The sequence below is a fragment of the Somniosus microcephalus genome, chromosome 10 (assembly GCF_052327205.1).
Source record: "Somniosus microcephalus isolate GS21.2 chromosome 10, FLI_Smic_1.0, whole genome shotgun sequence".
NCBI lineage: Eukaryota > Metazoa > Chordata > Chondrichthyes > Squaliformes > Somniosidae > Somniosus > Somniosus microcephalus.
Window position 1 is genome coordinate 213,980,405 of NC_140996.1, and position 23,455 is coordinate 214,003,859.

General features: G+C 49.0%; 1 protein-coding gene across 1 annotated transcript; it reads left to right on the forward strand.

Moving 5' to 3' along the window:
- The first annotated feature begins 6,609 nt into the window (after positions 1–6,609).
- LOC147112081 (uncharacterized) lies at positions 6,610–9,475 on the forward strand. Its single transcript, XM_085998311.1, has one exon. It carries the CDS (start codon positions 7,697–7,699, stop codon positions 9,473–9,475), a length of 1,779 nt encoding a protein of 592 aa, XP_085854437.1. The 5' UTR covers positions 6,610–7,696.
- The last annotated feature ends 13,980 nt before the right edge of the window (positions 9,476–23,455 follow it).

Below are 23,455 nucleotides of genomic sequence, written 5' to 3' on the forward strand. Positions count from 1 at the left end.
CCATCCCTCTCTCTCTATGTACAGAATCACTCCACCATTCTACTATGCACCCCTCACACTCGCTCTCACTGTTATGCAATGACAACAACTAACAACACACAGGGAGGGCCCTTGGTATTGGCACCAGACTCCATCATAGTCATCCTCTAAGCATCTATGCTATGGATTCTTTACACTTACTCTAACAATCTCGCTGAAACTCCACTTGTGTCCCTCATTGCAGGAAAAGAGAGCCCACAATAAGAGGGAGAGGAGGAGGACAGGAGGTGGCCCAGCTTCCATGGCGCATTTAACTAATGCTGAGGAGGCTGCTATCGAGATTGCCGGAGTTGCTGAGGAACTGGAAGTGGGTGACGGTCAGACGGGCACAGTAGAGCAAGCTGGTGACACAATAGTTTTGCAACCCTCTCAGTTAGATTTCATGAGTGACTGATATGGCATCTGATGGTCATAGAGATTGAGTTCTGATCATCTGCACAATGGGATGTGTCTGGTACCTAAGTATCACATGTCTAACTCATGCCACAGGACCATTGAGACCCCTCTCCCCACTGTCCAGGAGGAAGAGCCAGACGACTCCTCAGAGGATCCTCCAGCCTCTGAGGGAGCAGTGTCAGCAGAAATGAGCGCACCCAGCACCAGCGCAGAGACGCACACCTCGGTGGTTCCTTTGCGAGATAGAGTAGTGTTGTCACCTGGTGTATCACAGCTCGCAAGTGAGCATCAGCAGATGGTGGAGACAGGGACAGCAGTGGAGAGTCCTCGTCGGAGGCCGCAGGGTGCTCCTAGCTCTGCTCAGCTGCATGTAGACGCTGTGCCTCTGGGGCTATCCAGAAAGAGAGCGGTGCTGGAGCTTCAGGAACAAGTAGAGGAGGCTCTGACAAGGTTTGCAACCATGGTAACTGCGAGTGTGCAGAGAATGGAGGAGTCCATCTCAAACATGAGCAACGCTGTGGTGCACGCAATGGTGAATGTAGGTGCCACCATGGAAAGGATGGCCACCTCCATGGAGGACATAAATCGCAAGAGTCAGGAGAAGATGGTAACACTTCTAAATAGATGGTCATCTATGGATGATAGATGGGCATCTATTGAGGAGAGAAACCAGAGGTTCATGGACGTCCTTTTGATGAGGAATGTCAGCACAGAAATGGGCCCTCATGGCCCCACTGATGTGCAGTAAGGTGCTCTCCAGCTACTTGCTAGCAGTGAAGTGCGGGTGACCCATGAGAGTGATGTTGATGACAGACAACAAGGAAGTGTGGGCTCCTCTCCAAGCGCTCACACTCCCATGCCACTGTGGAGCACTCGGTCAGAGCCCCAGATTCCTCACCCAACTGAGATGGCCATCTCTGCCCCTGCACAGCCGCAGGAGAAGCAGACTTTTGTGGCACCCTCCAAGACTCCCAAACCCAGAGGACGCCCGCCAAAGCCGTCTAAGCAGGTGCAGCATAGAAGTGAGCAAGGTGCCTCTACATCTGCTGAAGCCACAGGGGAAGCACCACGTAGAAGCACGTGTAAGAGAAAGTCAACACAAAAATAGTCACAAGGGTGTTTTGATATAATATTACGTTTGTTATCTTTATTTCTATTGTATTAAACAAATGCGATATCAAAGAATCAAAGAGTTGGCCTATGTGTGCTCAGAATTGGAAGTGACACTGTGAGGGGTGAGGGCACCTTTCATCTGCAGTGATGGTGGGGATAGTGATAGGAATACACAGTTCATTGTTCAGGTGCTGTATGTTGTGTAATGAAGGTCCTGCTGACCCTCATATCCATGTGCCAGCCACATGTGTTTGCTGCGTAAAGGTACACGAATCTGGCATGGATTAGTGCACCCCTTGTCTCATGGCCAGCAATGTGCTTGCATGCTGGTGACACTGGTACAGCCGCCTCCGCCAGGTCTTCCTCATCTGCAGCCTTATTCGGCTCTTCTTCTTCCTCCTCTGAGGAGGAGGCTGTGCGCTCTGCCACTTGTTCCTCAGGCAGCGGTAAGCCATGCTGCTGTGCGATGTTGTGCAGGGCACAGCAGACCACGATGATTCTGGATACCCTGGCTGGTGTGTACTTGTGGGAGAAAATGTATTAAACATTAAGGCATGCTGGGATACTTGACCACTTTACTAATTGAACAAAGGACACTAAACTAGTTAAAACTAAAAGAACTGCTGACTGCCATAATGAAGTCAAGCTGACCTTTTGGCTTAGGACATCTGGTGATAAAATGTGAACATGTTAATCTGTTTCTTGAGAACAATGGAACCTATGAAACCATATGTTAAAATGTAATGTAAGCTAATCACATGAAGTTGTTTACCTTGCTGTATAACTATGAGCGCTGTACATTAGTAATTTAGAGTACTGGTGAGCAGTAGGGACTGCTGCAGACTCTCCGTGATATCACGTAATAAATTCCTAAAGCGAACCTCGAAGTCTCCGTCTGATAATTAATTTCCTCCACAGAATTTGGCGTAGTCGTGCAGGATCCCTAACAATGGGATCTAAAAGAACTAAGAAGGTCTAAGTTGGGTATAGCGTCGACCTTGTATATCACTTGGCCCGCTTAGGCTCCAATTAGACAAAGGAAATTTAAAAAGGGACTCTCCTAAAAATAAAAGGAAAGTGCCCGGTGCCTCCCAGCTGAAAGGGGGAGAGCACCTAGCGCGTCCCAGCTGAAAGGGGGATGGCGCACGGTTGCCTAGTTATCCGGCCGGTGACTCATGCTGAGCCAAGAAGCCCGTCAGGCTGAGGCAAGACTGCTGAGAAGAGAGAAAAGACTATGGCACCGAATTAAGTAGCTACAAAGAAAATAAAGGGTTGACTTCGAGACTCGCGGACGGAAAAACCAGTGAGCGCTCATTGTATTTTGTGTATATAAAATAACCCGCGGTTGTATAACCAGTATGTTTAAAACTAAGTTACAGGAGTAAGGAGAAGATGGGAAATAACGGCAGTCGAGCGGATTCGTCCGAGCCTGCCACGAAAGGAGCCCGAGGCAAGGTAGAACAGGAGGCTGCAAATGGTAAAATCAAGATATGTAAAAGAACGAATGACAGAATAAAAAAGCTCGTGCAATATCGAAAAAAGGTAGGAGATCCCATCGTTCCACCGGGATCGCCAGCCGATACTGTAATAAAAGAAGCAGGAGACGATCGGTATGCGGTAACTTTTAGTAGTGATCTGTATGGATGGTCGGGTGGAGATTGGCCTTATGGGGGAAGTTTTAAAATACCTTTAATAAAAGAATGGGAAGAAATTACTAGAAGTGAAGGAGGGGATCCTGAGTGGGACTAATGATAGGGCTGCTCTAAGACAGCAACCGGCATGATTTCCGGCGCCGCCTCCATACAATCCAGCAGGTCTAGCGGCACCACAGCCAGTTGTACCCCTACCAGGGGCACAGCCTGGAGCTCCACCCCCACCCGCAGATGAACCCGTAATTGAACCTCCTCCTCCAGCAGAGGCACTCGGAGCAGGAGCTGCTGCGCTGCCTGGTAGTAATGTACAGGACCTACCCTCACGTAACGGACCTACAACTAGGTCACAAACAAAAGAAGCAGCCCTAGAGACAGAGGCGCGCTCAAACCTGATACTACTACCCATCAACTTCCTCGAGTCATGATAGGAGAGGTGGCAGTGTTAAAACCATGGTCCCCAGCGGAAGCTAGAGCTATGATAGCCGAGGCACCAGACCCCTTAAAGAAGCCCACTGCCTTTCATAATTGGCTAGAACAAATGTGTACCATTTACAGCCCTCTTCCTGGGGATGTGCTAATGCTGCTAAAATGTGCGTATGGGTCCTCATGGTCGACCCTAAGGGACGGATTTGCTGTTCCCCCGGGAGAAAATGGAGATTGGCGGCAAGATGATGTACAACTGGACCAGGGAAATGAGTCTTTTGCTCACTGGTTAGAACATAGAGGTAAAGAGGCTATAATGAGAGGAGCCAAGAAGCATAGTGGCATAGGAGAAGTTACTCGATGTCTGCAAAGAAAGGAGGAGACAATTCCTGATTTTGTAGCTCGATTTAAAAGCAAGTGGGAGGAACATGCGGGAGTTCCGTTAGCAGACAATGGACCTTTGGCAGTACAAACACTGCTAAACTGCATGTTACCCTTTCAAGCTCAAGCCTTTAAAATGATTAATCTAAATTGGCAGACTCAGCCCTGGGCGGACGTAGTTACTGCTCTGGTAAATATGGATAGGAAATAGCCATTTGGACCTTCTGGTCGATACCGGTGCAACAATGTCCTCTGTACCCCCCTCCGTGGGTATACCCGCCAGTCAATTTAACGTTGTAAGCATGGGAGTAGCCGGTATCCCTATGTTAGAACCCCTCTCCAAACCTACCGAAATTCAAGTGCACGGGCAATCCGTCACAGACACCCTCATAATTTCTCAGACCGCCCCTCTCCCTATGTTGGGAAGACAGGCTTTATGTAAATTGGGAGCAGTTATATACTGCACTCGAGATGGCATGTTCATGGAACTGCCTCAAATACAAACTCATCAGCTAATGAATTTAATGATAGAGGAAAAGCAAGTAGAAGGAGCCCCCATTTTGTACTGCTGGCAGCTGAATAGCAATCCTTATGGCCAATTGGTAAAAAATGTATACCAAGCCTTGCAGGAATTGGAAGATCCTCAGGGGCAGTATTTACAATATCTAATTGAAACCAGTAGGGAAAAGAAACGGACCCATTGTACGGCATGGTACACACATAAAGAAACACCCAATTATCAAGAATTGGTTTGCTCATACCTAAACCAGCCAGAATTGCTGCAGATTTCACCTTATTTATTCTTTGGAGATAAAGGCCTGGGAATGTTGGTTCACCATAAAAATCAGCAATATACCTGGACCAGGTTGCCCCAGGGGTATACTGAAAGTCCTGCGGTGTATGCAGCAGCGGTTAAAAATGACTTGGAGGAATGTCAGTTATCGGATCAGTCCACCTTAATCCAGTACGCAGATGACCTTTTGGTTGCCTCCCGAACGGGGCCAGACTGCCAAGAAGATACTATAAAATTGCTCCAGCATCTGGCTAGCAGGGGACACAGGGTGTCCTCCGAGAAGTTGCAGTTTTGCCAAACATCCGTCCAGTATTTGGGTTTTCAGTTGGAGTATGGACAGCGAAGATTGGGACTGGAAAGAATAAGGGCAGTGGATAAAGTGCTGATCCCGCGAACAAAGAAGGACATTTTGTCGTATCTGGGAACGGTGGGTTATTGTAGACAATGGATATATGACTACAGAGAAATGGAGGCGGTCTTACGATCAGCTACGCTGCAGACAGAGCCCCCCATAGTCGAATGGACCCCAGAACGAGATAAGGCATTCAGTGATCTTAAAAAAGCTATGGTCAGTGCTCCCGCGTTAGGACTACCTAAATATAATAAGCCTTTTCAGTTATACGTCAATGAAAGAGAAGGCTTTGCAACAGGAGTATTGGCACAAGAACATGGGGGAGGAAAAAGGCCTGTAGCATATTACTCTGTAGCCTTACCAGCCGTAGTGAGAGGCATGCCAGCCTGCTTACGAGCCGTTGCTGCAACCGCCACAATAGTGGAAAAATCCATCCCTATTGTGCTTGATCACCCTTGTGTGGTAATTGTTCCCCACGCAGTGCTGCTATTATTAAATTCGGCAGCTACTCAGCACTTTACGGCGGCAAGAAGGACTGGGTATGAGATAATCCTCTTGTCACACTCTAATTATACCTACCAGCGATCACCAGCTGTCAACCCGGCGACCTTTGTGCCAATACCAACAGAACATCCAGGTGAACCAGAACACGACTGCTTGTTAACTGTTGAAGCCACCACTACACCCAGGCCAGATTTGCTAAGTGATCCTATTGATAATCCTGACTTGATCCTCTTCACGGATGGTTCTTCGCATCGACCTAGTGATGATCAACTATTAGCAGGTTATGCGGTGGTGACTCCTCATGAATTATTGGAAGCTTATGCGTTGCCACCTGGCACATCTGCACAAGCAGCTGAACTATATGCATTAACCAGAGCCTGTATTTTGGCTAAAGATCAAAGCGTCAATATCTATACTGACTCCAGTTATGCAGTTGGGGTAGTGCATGATTTTGGACAATTATGGAAAAACAGAGGTTTTATTACATCCTCAGGAAAATCTATTAAGCATGCGCAAATGGTGTTAAATTTGTTGGAGGCTATTCAGTTGCCAAGTAAAATTGCAGTACTAAAATGTGAGGCCCACACCATGGCAGGTGATGAAGTCTCGTGTGGAAATAGGTTTGCTGATAGTGCAGCTAAAGAGGTCGCACTGAGGCAGGCCCCACAGCTTCAAGCCGCCAAAAATACCGTTAGTAACTTTCCTCCAGAACTTCCTAGTAGCATTGATGCTGATCTACTACGACAGGCCCAAAGTCAGGCAACAGTCCAAGAAGAAATGTACTTGGAGTAAGGCAGGTTGCTATCAAGATCATGATATATGGATGCATCCTGATGGCCGAGTGGTTTGCCCACGAAGCTTGTTTTTGCCCCTGTCTCGCCTGGCACATGGACAGGCTCACATGGGCAAAGGAGGGATGGCACATGCATTGTCCCAACAATGGTATGCATCAGGAATAACGGTAACAATTGAAAAAGTTGCCAGAACGTGTTTAGTATGTCAGCAGAACAATAGAGGGAAATCGCCCGCAAATTTTGATCACCTACCCCAACCAGAGCTGCCCTTTGAGAATCTACAGATAGATGTTGTACATATGCCCGCAGTAAAAGGATTTAAGTACATACTGGTAATAGTAGATATGTTCTCCAGATGGGTAGAGGCATACCCCACTAGGAGGGATGATGCCAGAACAGTAGTAAGCATTCTGCTAAAAGAAATAATACCTAGATTTGGAATACCTATGGGAATAAACAGTGACAGAGGAACTCATTTCACCAGCAAACTGATAAAAAACTTAACTGAAGCCCTTGGATTTCAATGGAAATTGCACATACCTTACCAGCCACAATCCTCAGGAATAGTGGAAAGAGTGAATGGGGAAATCAAGGCCGCCCTAACCAAAGTATGCCAGCAAAATGGGTTGCAATGGTCGGATGCCATGCCAGTAGTAATGTATGCCCTGAGAAATCAGAAAAATAGAAACACAGGTCTGACACCACATGAGATTTTGATGGGCCGGCCTATGACAACAGGCACACGCCCACCCATGACTCCAGAGAAGGTGGCATTAATTTGGAATGATGAAAAATCATTAAAATATGCTCAGGCCATGTGTGAAACAGCAGGAAGAATACATGAGAAAGTGAGACAGGCCCAGATGCGCCCCACAGAAGGAAACATGCACCCCTTTAAACCCGGAGATCAAGTTTATGTGAAAGCGCTAAATAAAGAATCTTTTTCTCCTAGGTGGAAAGGACCATATTTGGTGCTGCTTACAACTCGAACAGCTCTCAAATTGAAAGAAAAACCTGATTGGGTACACGCTACAAGGTGCAAGTTGCATCATCCGGAGGAAACACCGGAGGTGGAGTATAAACATACTGCACCAGACACCACTTCAGAAACGGGAAAAGATCCATGCCCACCATAATTTGGCACTCCATTGAAGGACTGATTACTTTCGGATTGCTATATATGTTTATATTTAATGCTGTATAACAATAATTAGGATAATTTAAAGATTTCTAGGATAAATCAGGAAATATGTTAAACCAGATAATAATAATCGGCCTATGTGTAATAAGGACAGCCGCCTGGACCATCCTGCCTACTGAAAAAACAGAATGGGCAGGCCAGTTAGGATGGAAGGCGAGAGACAGTAACCAATCGCAGGGAACTTACACTTGTAACAATGGCACCATTTGTGTAATTGCTAATTGGACGATTAATTGCGAAGCCTGTGGGATGTTCGAAATGAAATCTGGGATGGATAAAATAGTATTTAGCCAAGGATCTAATATAACTCTAAGTATAAAATGGGAAAAAGGAGTGAACATAAGTTGTAGGATAGAGAATGACACTGACATACTAAACAATTATACTAAATTATGGAAATGGTATAAAAATGACACAAGAACCGGAGACATGGAACAACCGATATATTTGAAAGACGGTCAGGCGTACGGATGCGTGAATGCAACTCTTATAGAAGGAAGACCTCACTGGTATGGGGAAACATTCTTTGCAAAGAAAACGAAACAGATAGAAAGTCCTATGGACCATTTGCAAAGATTGCATTCTGCCTGTACCCCGGTCTTGATCTCCCCATATACTCTAAATTTGACAATACAGGTACAATATGAGGATAAAAAAGATACTGGATGTAATATTACTACTATACAAGCCAAATTGAATAAGAGAGTTAGGATCGGGAGAAGGAGAAGGGACTTAGCAACGGTCTTGGGAGGAGTAGGAACTGGTATGGGAGCCCTTAATGCAATAGATATTGAAACATTGCAGAATAAAATACAGCAAGTAGGAGGGCTGACAGGAGATGCTATAAAATTAAGAAATGCTTGGGACAATGGACTGACAGCAGCGATGTTAACACAGTGGATATCAGATACAATGAGTTGGAAGCAAGTAAATAAGGTAGAAAAGGAACAAGAGAATGTTGCAAAGGGACAAGAGAAAGTCAATAATCATACTCAATGTATGTTTAAAGAAATTACCAAGCAGTCACTGAGGGCTGAGCTAAAGCGAGTCGCTATGTCAGGAACTGCTCCTAGTTGGATGAGAATTTTCGGATTTGAAGGAAATAATCTAGAAGTAAAACCTGATCGAAGATATACTAAATGTGACCTTAAGGGATGTAATTTTACAATGAAAGTGGTAAATGTGACAAAAGCCAAAACCTGGTGTCAGTTCTTGGTATTGCCCCAACTGTTTGGAGAAAACTTTTGGTATCCCGAATTTCATGGTAAATGGATAGATCAGGGGAATAAGACCCACGATGCCTCGGATTGCCAAGATTGGCCGTTTGGAAAAGTATGCCCATTGCATACCCCTATATATGAACCTTGCTCATTACAACATAGTAGAGGTACATGCATTTGGAATTTGAAACCTTGTAATGATACTACCTTGCATGAGATAGGCCAGAACTATCTTTGTATTAGCAGTGCCTGGCCTATATATGTAGAAGGGATTTTGAAAAGGCCCCCTTTAAACACTTGCATAAAAGATGTTTATACTGTGTTTGACCCACATACCAACAAGACATATCAATTGGGAAAATGGGCTACGGTAATGCAAAGAAGAACTGTATTGGGGATAGAAAATGCCCCCCCTACAGTTAATTTGGCTAATCTGACGAAATTTTTGAAAAACAATGAAAAGATAGCAGAAGCCTTAGCGAAAAGAGGAAGAGATCTGCACCATTTAAAAGCAGTGATGGATTATGATGAGCAAGGTTTGATTCAAATAGCTACGCAAATAACAGATTTGACGGTACACCACTGGTGGGATGTGTTTAAAGGATGATCACCTAAAGCATCCGCAGTGCTGGAATTGTTTGTTCACCCGATGGTTATAATTTGTGTAGTGACAGGAGTTTTATTTATATTAATTTGTATAATGTGGATAAGAGTGAGATATCTGCTAGCGCAAACAGTAGAATCAGTAGCATCTGTAAAAAGAGCTACGAAAGTACTAGAGAGAAAGGAAAGAAAAAGAGCAAACCAGGATGACTGATGAAGAAGATTGTCTAAAAATGCGTCCTTTCCCAAAGGGATATTATCCTCCCTATGAAAATGAACTGAATACAATGCAGTAAAGATCAACAAGGAGGGAATTGTGGGAGAAAACGTATTAAACATTAAGGCATGCTGGGATACTTGACCACTTTACTAATTGAACAAAGGACACTAAACTAGTTAAAACTAAAAGAACTGCTGACTGCCATAATGAAGTCAAGCTGACCTTTTGGCTTAGGACATCTGGTGATAAAATGTGAACATGTTAATCTGTTTCTTGAGAACAATGGAACCTATGAAACCATATGTTAAAATGTAATGTAAGCTAATCACATGAAGTTGTTTACCTTGCTGTATAACTATGAGTGCTGTACATTAGTAATTTAGAGTGCTGGTGGGCAGTAGGGACTGCTGCAGACTCTCCGTGATATCACGTAATAAATTCCTAAAGCGAACCTCGAAGTCTCTGTCTGATAATTAATTTCCTCCACAGTACTGTAGGGCTCCACCAGCTCTGTCCAGGAATCTAAAGTGCATTTTGAGCAAGCTGATGGTTTGCTCTTTGATGCTTCTGGTAGAAATGTGGCTCGTATAGTAGCGCTCCTCAGCTTCGTTGGATGGCTTCCTCATCGGTGTCATTAGTCACATCTTCAGGGGGTAACCCTTGTCTCCAAGGAGCCATCTGGAAAGTTGGGTTGGCGGATTGAACAGCTGAGGCACAGTGGACTGCCGCAGGATGAACGAGTCATGGCAGCTGCCAGGGAACTTGGCACAAACGTGCGAAATATTCTTCCTGTTGTTACACACCAGCTGGACGTTAAGGGAATGGAAGCCCTTGCGGTTCACAAATACAACTGGGTTATGATGGGGTGCCCTAATGGCCACATGTGTGCAGTTGATGATGCCCTGCACCCTTGGGAAGCCTGCCAGATTGGCAAACCCAACCGCCTACGTGGTAACACTTGTTTATCCGTTGAGAAGTGGATGTAATTGTGCGACTTGGCAAACAGGGCATCGGTGACCTGCGTGATGCATCTGTGGGTGGCCGACTGGGAGATGCCGCTAATGTCTGCTGCTGATCCCTGGAAGGAGCCTGACCCAAAGAAGTTGAGGGCGCTGGTGACTTTGACAGCCACTGGTGTTAAGTCTGTGTGTTATATTGAGAATTACTACACAGACCACAAGAGTAAACTTTAACAGGTATTTACTAGTTGAAGGTCAGGGCGGAACTGCCCAATAAATCATTACACAGCACTTATATACCGGTGTGGTCACCACCGGTATTACAGTATACAGCAGCCAAGATAAAGTAGTGCAACTCTTAAAATAGTTCTCTTAAAGGTGGAACGGTTACATACACCACAATCCTCCCTTTTTAGCTTAACAGTATATATTCCCCATTAACATAACATAATAACATATATACACAACTTCATGTAAAAACAGTTCACAGATTCAGTCTCTCTGGAGGCTTCCTGACTCGGTCCGGATAACGCCTCGGTGGCGTAGTAGTTTTCGGTGGTGTAGTAGGTTCTTTTGGCAAGGTCGATTCGGCTTGCATGCCAGTGTCAGGTTCATCTGATTCCAGTATCACCGGATCAGAGGACCCACCGGATATGGGTATCTCTGCTTCATCATTAGGCGTATAGAGTTGTGGAGTAGGTTGTCCCTTTTCGGATGACTCTATGATCTGGTCAACATGGCGCTTTATTATGCTTTCACCAATGTCCATGGTATACATCAGCGGTCCTAGTCGTGTGCAAATAGTTCCAGGCTGCCATTTCTCGGTACGGTAGTCCCGGGCCAAAACTTGTTGACCTATCTGGAAGGTTCTAGTTGGCCTTTCATTCATGCCTTGAAATTGCCGGTTCTCTACGTCCCTTCTGATGTTTGGCTTGATCAAATCCAGCCGGCATCTTAGTCTTCTATTGAAAAACATCATGGCGGGAGTTTGGTTTGTAACCGCATGTGTTGCATTCCTGTACGCCAACAAGAAGTTATCTACCTTGTGTTGTAGATTTATGTCTTCCTTACCCATGGCCTTTATGGCCTTCTTGAAGGTCTGGACAAACCTTTCAGCTAATCCATTGGTGGCGGGATGGTATGGGGCGGACGTGTAGTGCTTAACCCCATTGTTTTTCAAGAATTTCCTGAATTCTTCGGACACAAATTGCGGTCCATTATCAGAACAGATCTGGTCCGGCAGCCCATTCCTGGCAAATATGGTCCTTAATACTGTGATGGTTTTTTCCGTGGTGGTGGAGGACATCTTTATTACCTCCGGCCACTTGGAGTGTGCATCCACCGCGATTAAGAACATTGAGTCCATAAATGGACCAGCAAAGTCGATATGTACCCTTTGCCATGGAGATGAGGGCCACTCCCATGGATGTAGAGGAGCTTGTGGTGGGGCGTTTTGGACCTTCTGGCATCCTGGACAGCTTTTGGTCATTTCTTCGATGTCTCCATCGATACCTGGCCACCACACAAACGCTCTGGCTAGGTTCTTCATTTTCACTCCACCCAGATGCCCCTCGTGAAGCTCCTTTAGCACTTTATGCTGGAGTTTGGGTGGAATCACCACTCTGGATCCACACATCAAAGTTCCTCGGCACACTGACAGCTGTTCTCTTCTTTGCGAAAATGCTGGCAACAGTGGTTCACCATGTGCTGGCCATCCCTTCACCGTTAAATCGTAGACTCGTGAGAGAGTCGGGTCATTTCTTGTTTCCTTTTCGATCGTAGAATTTGTTACTGGTAGACATTCCACTATGGTTGAGTGGAACATCTCCACTGGGTCCACTGTAGGCGCCTCTTCTACCGTTGGCAACGGTAGGCGCGATAAACCGTCAGCATTCCCATGCTGTTTTGACCCTTTGTATTCTATGTCATATTGGTGGGCCCCTAGGAAAAGGGACCACCTCTGTAGCCTTTGCGCTGTCATAATGGAAACGCCCTTTTTAGGGTTGAATATGGATACCAACGGCTGGTGGTCTGTCAGCAGTGTAAACTTCTGGCCCTGCAGGTAATGATGAAACTTCTTTACTCCCCACACCAGGCTGAGAGCCTCCCTATCTATCTGAGCATAGTTGCGCTCAGCGGAGGTCAATGATCTGGATGCAAATGCGACTGGCCTTTCCGAGCCATTTGGCAACTTGTGTGAGAGTACTGCTCCAATACCATAAGGAGAAGCATCACAAGCTAAACGAATAGGTAGCGTTGGGTTGAAGTGAGCCAACACTTCCTCTGAGGTGATCAATGCCTTGCTTTTGCGAAAGGCCTTCTTACAGTCCTTGCTCCACTTCCATGGTACTTCTTTCTGCAAAAGAGCATTCAGCGGGTGCAGCACCGTGGATAGATTTGGCAGAAACTTATGGTAATAGTTAATCAACCCTAGGAACGACCTCAACTGGGATACATTTTCTGGAGCGGGAGCCTTCACAACAGCTTCGATCTTGTCAGGTGACTTGTGCAGCCCCTCCTGGTCAATGACATGACCACAGTATGAGATCCGTTTCTGAAAGAACTCACATTTCTGGCGATTAACTCGAAGGCCATAGTCCTTCAACCTGGTGAGCACCAGTTTCAAATTTGCAAGGTGTTCCTCATCGTCATCTCCTGTAATCAGGATATCGTCCAAGTAACATTGAGTGCTTGGAATTCCCTGTAATACCTGCTCCATGGCCCTCTGCCAAATTGCTGGAGCCGAAGCCACTCCAAAAACCAGTCTATTATATCGGTACAAGCCTCTGTGCGTGTTGATTGTGAGATACTGGCGTGACTCTTCCTCAACTTCCATCTATAAGTACGCTTGCGCCAGGTCTATCTTGGTGAAGTGTTTCCCGCCAGACAATGAAGCAAAGATATCCTCAATCCGCGGAAGCGGATATTGCACCGTGTGAAGCACCGGATTAACTGTGATCTTGAAGCCTCCACAGATACGGACCTTCCCCGGTTCCCCTGGCTTGTTACTCGATGAACGCTTCATGACGGGAACAATGGGCGTGGCCCACTCACTCCAGTCCACCTTAGACAGCACTCCTGAACGTTCGAGCCCTTCCAGCTCAGCTTCCACAGCAGGTCGTATCGCATAAGGTACCGGTCTGGCTTTGAAAAATTTTGGGTTTGCATGTTCTGCAATCTGGATTTTTGCCTTAATTCCTCTCAGTGTTCCCAGTCCCTGCTGGAACACCTCTTTAGCTTCATCCAATATCCTGGACAATCGTTCAGGTTTGACATCTTTTTTCTTTGCGGAATCTACCGTTATTGCATTTAGGGAGTGCCAGTCCATATTTATTTTCCTGATCCACTCCCGTCCCAGAAGTGGTGGACCTCCCTCAGGTAGTATATATATGTCCATTCCTTGGTGTTCTTTGCCCTTGTGTACCACCTTGACTTTTATCTTTCCGATGGGGTATACTTTTTGCTCCGTGTATGTCTGCAATACTATCTCCGTCTCCCGTAGGGGAATATGTGTGAATAACTTTTTGTAATCTTGCTTATTCATGACCGTCAACGCCGATCCGGTGTCCAATTCCATTTTCACCTGGACTCCTGCTATCTGAAATGTGACCCAGATAGTTTGTCGGTCAGCTTCCTTACTCACATTATGAATTCTCAGGCTACCCAGTTCCTTGCTGTTGGGGTCTGAATCCGAATTCTGTTCATCCGAACTCTTCTCAGCCACCTTATGTACCTTTCTGCACTTTCCTTGCGGTGACTTTTTGTTGCTGGTCTTCTTTCCTGACCGGCATACTTTAGCTATGTGACCAAGCTTGCCACATTTTCTACATTCCTGGTTTTTAAATCAGCATTGGTTCTGATCGTGTGTTGTCATCCCACAACGATAACATTTCATTGTACCCAAAGCCATTTGATCTACGCTGAGTACCGTTGCCTTCAGCTGCATTTCCGCAGTGCCTCTCGCTGTGGCTTCGTGCGATGCTGCAATAGTGACAGCCTTATCAAGTGTAAGATCATTCTCTTCAAGCAGCCGCTTTTGTGTTCCTTCTTTCGACAATCCACACACGAATTTGTCTCTCAGTGCTTCTGTCAGACTTTCCCCAAACTGACAGTATTTCGCTAGCTTACGCAGTTCAATTAAATACTCCGCGTTGTTTTCCTCTTTCAGTTGCGTTCTCGCATAAAATTTAAATCGTTCCGCTAACATCAGCGGTGTGGGGTTCAAATGATTTTTCAGAACAGCAACAATTTTAGTGAAAGTCTGATCCGCCGGTTTAGCTGGTGATAGAAGATGCTTCAGTAGCCCGTATGTCTTTGCACCCATTTAGTTTAGTAAGGTTAGTGCTTTATCTTTATCCGATATTTTATTTGCCTTACAATATATCTCTATGCGTTCTACATACGTGGCCCAATCTTCAACATCGGGATCGAAATCGTTGATGTTACCACGCTTAGGCATCCTCACAGTCTTCTTGAGAACAAAAAGAAATTTTTTCTTTTTTTTTTCAAAATGGCGGTTTCCCACGCTTGTCTTCTTCCCCCGCCTACGAAAATGGCGGCTTCCCGCATTTGCCTTTCTCCCCCCGCTGGCTGTAATGGCGATTGCCGTATTGCTGCATTCGCCCTCCCCAGCGGTTTTCGAATCGTGCCTCCCAGCCCCTCTTGCAGTCCGGTCCTTTCCCCCCGGCTGCGGCTGAGTTCTCCGCGTTTTTTTAATTTTCTCCCACGCCTTACGCTGACCTGGTCGCTGCGCCTCGCGGCCTTGGTAGCTGCCCGGCCTTTTTCACCGGTCGCGGTCGAGCTCTCTCTCGACGCTGTTGCGTCTCCCAGCCCGCTTGCAGCCCGGTCTTTCGCACCGGCTATGCTTACATTCACCGCGGCTCCTGTGCCTTACGCTGCCCCAGTCTCAGCGCCTCTGGCCCCGACTTCTGTCCGGCTCTTTTCCCCGGCCATGGTCGAGTTCTCCGCCCTTAAATTCTCGGTTTTTCCCTCCCCTACTTCACAGTCAACGTTGCCGACTGGCTGCTCGTCGCTGATCGGCTTACCCACCACCGTGATAGAAGGGATGATCACTGCCTGTTGCTGATGGAAGGCTTCGTGTCAGAATTCTTCCTTTGCTCTGCAGACCCGAGTCTTATCTCAGCAGAATGATGAGGGCGGATGCCTCCTCTCGACGCCCGTTAAACTGCCTTGGATGTATCTCTGCCGCGGGGTAAGATCGTACTCGTCGCCACTGTTAAGTCTGTGTGTTATATTGAGAATTACTACACAGACCACAAGAGTAAACTTTAACAGGTCTTTACTAGTCGAAGGTCAGGGCGGAACTGCCCAATAAATCATTACACAGCACTTATATACCGGTGTGGTCACCACCGGTATTACAGTATACAGCAGCCAAGATAAAGTAGTGCAACTCTTAAAATAGTTCTCTTAAAGGTGGAACGGTTACATACACCACAACTGGTAAGGGGTGTCCACCCGCTCCTCTGGGCTGCAAGTCTTGGTCCAGCATTGTGCAGATGTCAGCGACTACCTCTTGCGAAAGTCTCAGCCTCCTTTGGCACTGCTGCTCACTCATGTTCAGGAAGCCCATCCTCTGCCCGTAAACCCTGTGTTGGGGGTATCTTGTGCGGCAAGGTGTAGCCCTGCGTTGACGCCCTCCGCCCTGTGCAGCATCAGGTGGCTGAGGAGAAGGTTGGCACTCCTGTTGTTGCTGGTGTGCCTGGTTCTGCTGCTGCTGTGGCTGCTCTTCCTCCGAATCTGAGGACCAGGATGAGAGAGTATAAATGTTTCCCATTCTGCTGGTATATATGTCAGTTGAGTAAGAGATGTTATAATCATTCAATCAATGTGGGGAGAGGTTATTCCAAGGAGGTCACAGTGCATATGGATCTCAGAACAAACACTTACAACCTCAAGACACCTGAAAAATGTCTTCCAAATCCTGAAACCAGAAAGTTCGGGCATCTGAAATTCAACTGATGTGGCAGGTTAGCTTTTATGCTGCAGTTGCAACTGTCAACTATTCAGCTTGTTGCAATACCCGAGGCAATCAGCTGGCATGTTTGTCGAATGATAGGGAACACGCTGAAAATGTGGCAAAATGTGGCAAAAGTAAAAGGTCTGATTGGGAGTCGCAGACTTGGAAAGTTGCGCGGAGGCAGGATGGCGGCGGGTTCGCAACCCGCCGTCAATCATTCTGATTTTAACTCTGGACCCGCCTCCAAACCTGCCCTCTGAACGCCGGCAAAATCGCGGCCGAAGACTTTCCTTCCTCTTGCAATCTTCAGAGTTTTATAACTTATGCTGGGGGGGTGGGGTGGTGGGGGGGGCGGTGCTGTCACATAATCAATACTTCTTGATTGACCTTGTACTTCTATTCTACATTTAATGGTGCCCAGCACTATTGACCTCAGCCTTGCACATTGGCCGCTACCTTGCCACACATTCTATTGTGCCAATTGTCACACACGCAAATGATTGGGAATATCTTTTAGTGACACTTACTGGCAGCTTTAAAAACTGCTCTTCAAGCTCGCCCAGTGGTTGGGTTGCTCGATGTGCCACCCGATATTTTACCGAACCATTCAGCCCTGGAGAAAGGGCCCCGATTCAATCCCTAGGTTAATAGATTAACCGCCTAATGATTTTAATGTGGACGGTCATTTTCCAAAGATCCAGCCGCATGTGTTTCTGAGGTTAAGTTTGTTTCCGAGGATGTTTCCATCCGATAATTCTGTCAACTCTGCTGGAATGGACGAATTCACTGGGAAGTTGATGAATCTGCTGAGGTTGTTTAATACTGCAGCAGGGTCTGTGAACAGCATTGGTCGGGCGGGGGTGGGGGGGAAGGGGGGCAGGGAAATCGCCTTCAGCCATGGGGACTCGAGGAGAATCTACACCTTTCCAATTTACCTCATCTGCAACGTGGCCTAAGAAACATAATAAATAGGAGCAGGAGTAGGCCATACGGCCCCTCGAGCCTGCTCCGCCATTCAATAAGATCATGGCTGATCTTCTACCTCAACTCCACTTTCCCGCACTATCCCCATATCCCTTAATTTCTCTAGAGTCCAAAAATCTATCGATCTCAGCCTTGAATATGCTCAACGACTCAACATTCACAGCCCTGTGGGGCAGAGAATTCTAAAGATTCACAACCCTCAGAGTGAAGAAATTCCTCTTCCTCTCAGTCCGAAATTATAGAGTCATAGAGTCATAGGGCTAGATTTTCAGTTGATAGCGCCAGCAGTTAGCGCCTTAAGAGAAGTGATTTTCGGGCGCTATGCGTGTAGCGCCCGTGCGCAGCACAGTTTGCGCCCCGCCCCAAATTAAGTTGCCCGTTAGCGCCGGCGCAAAGTTTAGCGCCCGCCCGGATGCGCGCGCAGAAAATGACGTCACATCCTCGTGCAACGCCCTTTGTGCGCCCCGATTCCAAACTTCAGTCAGACCGCCCCATTGTGCGGCTGGCGGCCGGAGCGTTTGGAAAAAGGAACGCAACACAACCAGCGCGGGCCCCGGGGGGCGCAAATTAAAGGGGACGTGCTCTCCAGTATAAAGGCCAGCCTTTTTTCAGAAAACACTCTTGTGCAACGCATTTCTGGAGACACAACAAGGAGGATAGCTAACTGGTTTCAAGCAGCAAGAGCTCAGGTTTTTTGGACTCAGGCCAGAGCGCTGCAAGTGGCCTTTTGGAAATTTGAGTGTTTGCCAGGATTTGATGGGGGTTGCATGGGGTGCCAACGCGGAGCTGCAGCTTCATGTCCGTAGGGCTCGCAGACGCATTGTGAGAGGGGCAGCCCTGGCTAGAGGCAGAGGGGGCTACAGGCGTCGGCCACGTAGGCCTTACCCAGTCAGGCTATACCGCCAGCAGCGCTCCTACCTAAACATGAGTGCCGCGCGATGTGTTAAAAGGCTCCGATTCCGAAAGGAGGTGATTGCAGGGATCTGCCACCTGCTTCGCCGAGATCTGCGGCCAAAGCTCAGGTGCAGGACGTCTCTGTCGGTGGAAGTGAAGGTGACGGTGGCATTGAACTTCTATGCCACTGGCTCCTTCCAATACGCTGCTGGGGACATAGCAAACATCTCCCAGTACGGCGCGCATCGCTGCATCCGCCAGGTGACCGAAGCACTGTTCAGAAGGAGAAGCCAATTCATCTCCTTCCCCATGGCCCTGGAGAGCCAGCATCAGCGCGCATTGGGATTTTCCAGACTCGGGGAATTCCCCTTGGTGCAGGGCGCCATTGACTGTACGCATGTGGCTTTGCGGGCCCCTCTGGAGCATGGCGAGCAGTATCGCAACAGGAAGGGCTACCATTCTCTGAATGTGCAGCTGGTGTGTGACCACAAGCAGCGCATCATGGCAGTCAATGCCAGCTTCCCAGGCAGCAGCCACGGTGCCTTTATCCTGCGGCAGAGTACTGTGCATGACATGTTCCAGGCACAGCCTCCCCCAAGAGGATGGCTACTCGGGGACAAAGGCTATCCTTTGTGCACCTGGCTCATGACCCCGCTCTGCGCGCCCAGGACCGCTGCTGAAGAGGCCTACAACGAGAGCCATCAAACCACCCACAACATCATCGAGCTAACTATTGGGGTCCTCAAGCAGCGGTTCCGCTGCCTTGATCGCTCCGGAGGAGCTCTCCAGTATTCGCCGGACCGGGTCTCCCAATTTGTGGTGGTTTGCTGCATGCTACACAACCTGGCTATCCGCAGGACTCAGGCACTGCCACCTGACGTTGGACCAGCACCTCAGGAGGAGGAGCAGGAGGAGCATGAGGAGGAGGAGGAGGAGGAGCAGGAGTACGTTCCCAGGAGGGAGCGACCAGGGCCAAGGGCCGCACGACGCCACCTTATTACACGCTACTTCTAAGCCCCCTGTCAGGGAATGGCCAGGGGCCATGAGGGAAGATGAATGCAGCCGCTCCGCAAGCCCTCAGCCGGCGAAGCCAACAAACACTAAGAAGAACAACCATGGAGACTGCATGAATAAAGATAATTTTTTATTGCACAAAAATGAAAAGCCCTTCCCACATGAATCCCCAAAAACAATAAACGGGCCCCACAAAAAGCCCAACAAACGACTCACTCCCACAAACTGGGGAGGAGTCACTCCACCTTTCTTCAAGCCGGGCCTCAACGTCGGCCTAACGCAAAAAATAAGCCCTCCAACAACACAACCATGGGCAAAATAAAGATGGCCACCGCCATATAAAAGGAAAGCTGGCCACACCCTCTACTGAGTGGCCCGCGAGGGCGAGACCTTGCCCAGCCTTTTGCCTCCCCTGCCCGGCCTGCTGCTCCTTCGCAAGCTCTGCCCAGTGGCTGCTGCGAGGCTGGGGGAAGGTGCCTGAGGCTCAGATGCCCTTCTGCCAGATGCCGCTGGGGGGCGGCCTACACGGCGTTTGGGCCTCGAGGGGCCGTCTGCTGAGTGGCGCACCTGAGCCTGGCCACCATCAGCTGCAGCCGCTTGCCCTTGACGCCCCAGTGGGGGAATGGCAGCGACGGATGGCGCAATGTGGGCCAGCTGGTGCCTGGGATGCGCTGGCTGGTGCTGTGGCGCGGTGGCACTCGGCCGGGCCCGCACTGCAGGATCCGCAACAATCAGCCGAGGGGCGGCTTGCTGGGATGGTCCAGCGCGGCGGCTGCCCTGGCGATGCCTGCCTGAGACAGCGTGTGTGGCAGAAGTGAGTGCCCCTGTTGTCCTGGTGTGCGCGCGCATCACATCCGCCAGGGTCTTGACGGCATCAGTCAGCATGCGGCCACTCGCGGCAGTTGCTGCCCCGAACTCACGCACACTGGTCGCCAGCGACTCGATGGCCTCAGGCATGCGCCCCACCACGCTCATGAGCTCCGTGTGGCGCCGGTCCGAATCCTCGGCCATCTTATCCAGCTTCCGCACCTCCTCCGAGGTGAAGGTGTCCGGACTGGAGTCGCGACTCTCCTGCTGGGGAGGAGGGGGCCGAACTAAGGGACCCTTGCCACGTTGGTGGCGGCGAGTGTGCCGATCAGCAGCACTCCCCTCTGATCCTTCCCCCCTTTGGGGGGAAGGCCGCGGGCCACGCGCACGGCTCCTGGGTGGCTGGACGCCACTGGTCCCAGAAGCTGCATTGCCCTGCGACAGTTCCTCCAGGCACTCGTCCAGTGAGGAGGTGTCAAGCATTTCCTCCTCTCCTGCGGGACGTGACTGTTCCCCCGATGGTCCGGCTTGCTCCTCCTCCTCCTCCTGCTCGGAGGTGCTGTCACTGGCAGCTTCAGGGTCCTGGTCGTCACCAGCTGAAAGCAGGAATGCACAAGAGTAGCTTCAGAGTGAGGAGACGGCGTCAGCGAGGGAGTTAGGACTGGTGGCATTCAGCGCATTGGTGGGACAGTGGCAAAGGAGCTAGCTCGGATGGGCCAGTGCGACGCGAGAGGGCCAAAAGGCGAGGTCCTTACCATTGCCGGGCAGTGGAGGGTCGGATACTCCGCACGCTGTGGGGACAATCACACAGGCGCCCATGAGCACACACACGCACTCCTCCAGCCGAGTGAGCTTCTGCAGCTTGGCGCGGCCACCCCTGGCACGGGCCTGGCGATTAAAGGCTACTTTAGCCTGCAAGAGAAAGGACGGGCTGTAAGTGCGCAGTGTAGCCCTGATGTAGTGTGCACTGCCTCCCATGGTGGAATAGCTTGGCCAGAGTGAAGCCCTGATGTAGTGTGCACTGCCTCCCATGGTGGAATAGCTTGGCCAGAGTGAAGCCCTGATGTAGTGTGCACTGCCTCCCATGGTGGAATAGCTTGGCCAGAGTGAAGCCCTGATGTAGTGTGCACAGCCTCCCATGGTGGAATAGCTTGGCCAGAGTGAAGCCCTGATGTAGTGTGCACAGCCTCCCATGGTGGAATAGCTTGGCCAAAGTGTAGAGTGCCGAATGGCCATTTGATGCTCATGACTGTCCCAATGCTGCTGGCTGAGGGCTGGCCAATAGGACTTTCAGCTCCCTTTGCCCATCATGTCAGGTGTACATGCAAGAATGAGGAGGAGACTGGAAAGGCTACTCACCTTGACAATCCTGGTCAGGTCGTTGTATTTTTTACGACATTGTTTGTGGGTCCTGGGGGCATCGCCAGTGAACGTCACCCTCTGGGCGATCTGCTTCCAGGCTTTGGTGTAGTCGTGGTGGGTTGGATTCCTCCCACTCTCTGGGAACAAGATCTTGCGCCTCACCTCCAGAGCTGTGACCATTATGTCCAGATCACCCTCTGAGAAGCGCAGGGCATGCTGACGGGCCTTCTCTGGCGTTGCCATGACTCCCTGGGGCTGAGCAGCAGTGTTGAGGCCTCTTTGCAAGGCTGCAGTGTGCAGGGCGTGGCAGCAGACCAATTCGTCCCTTCCCCCTTTAAGAGCTGGTCGGCGCCACTGGGTCTGCTGTCAGTCCAAAAATGACCGCACCCGCGCTGCGCCCCGCCTGGGCGCTATCCCTCTGGAGCGCCGGCTTAGCGCCTAAAGATAGTAGTGGAACGCCTCTTTTAGCGCTCCACCAACCTCTTAGGGCAAAGCCACTGAATTCCCAGCAACAGGGCGCTACTTTGGGGCGGGCGCTAACTTCGGGCGGGCGCTAAGGTTAGCGCCCCAAAACTGCCTATACTGAAAATCTAGCCCATAGTGTTATACAGCACAGAAAGAGGCCCTTCGGCCCATCGTGTCCGCGCTGGCCATCAAGCCCTATCTATTCTAATCCCATTTTCCAGCACTTGGTCCGTAGCCTTGTATGCTATGGCGTTTTAAGTGCTCATCCAAATGCTTCCTGAATGTTGTGAGGGTTCCTGCCTCTACCACCCTTTCAGGCAGTGAGTTCCAGATTCCAACCACCCTCTGGGTGAAAAAGTTTTTCCTCAAATTCCCTCTAAACCTCCTGCCCCTTACCTTGAAACTATGCCCCCTGGTTATTGACCCCTCTACCGAGGGGAAACGTTCCTTTCTATCTACCCTATCTATGCCCCTGATAATTTTGTACACCTCAATCAGGTCCCCCCTCAGCCTTCTCTGCTCCAAGGAAAACAACCCCAGCCTGTCCAGTCTGTCTTCATAGCTGAAGCGCTCCAGCCCAGGTAACATCCTGGTGAATCTCCTCTGCACCCTCTCCAATGCAATCACATCCTTCCTATAGTGTGGCGACTAGAACTGCACACAGTATTCCAGCTGTGGCCTAACTAGCGTTTTGTACAGCTCCATCATAACCTCCCTGCTCTTATATAAATTGCCTCGACTAATGAAGGCAAGTATCCCATATGCCTTTTTAACCACCTTATCTACCTGTCCTGCTGCCTTCAGGGATCTATGTACATGCACACCAAGGTCCCTCTGATCCTCTGTCCTTCCTAGGGTCCTACCATTCATTGTGTATTCCCTTGCCTTGTTAGTCCTCCCAAAATGCATAACCTCAGGCTTATCAGGGTTAAGTTCCATTTGCCACTGTTCTGCCCATCTGACCAACCCGTCTATAGCGTCCTGTAGCCTGAGGCTTCCCTCCTCGCTATTTACCACTCCACCAATTTTCGTGTCATCTGCAAACTTACTGATCATTCCTCCTACATTCATATCTAAATCATTAATGTACACTACAAACAGCAAAGGACCCAGCACCGATCCCTGCGGCACACCACTGGACACAGGCTTCCAGTCACAAAAAACAACCTTGGACCATCACCCTCTGCCTCCTGCCACTAAGCCAATTTTGGATCCAATGGCCGACCCCTAATCCTGAGACTGTGACCCCCTAGTTCTGGAAAATTGTCCTGAGTGTGAAATTTTGCTCCCTAGGATTCT

Coding starts and splice junctions, on each gene's coding strand:
- LOC147112081 (XM_085998311.1), top strand. CDS start 7,697: ATGTTAAACCAGATAATAATAATCGGCCTATGTGTAATAAGGACAGCC.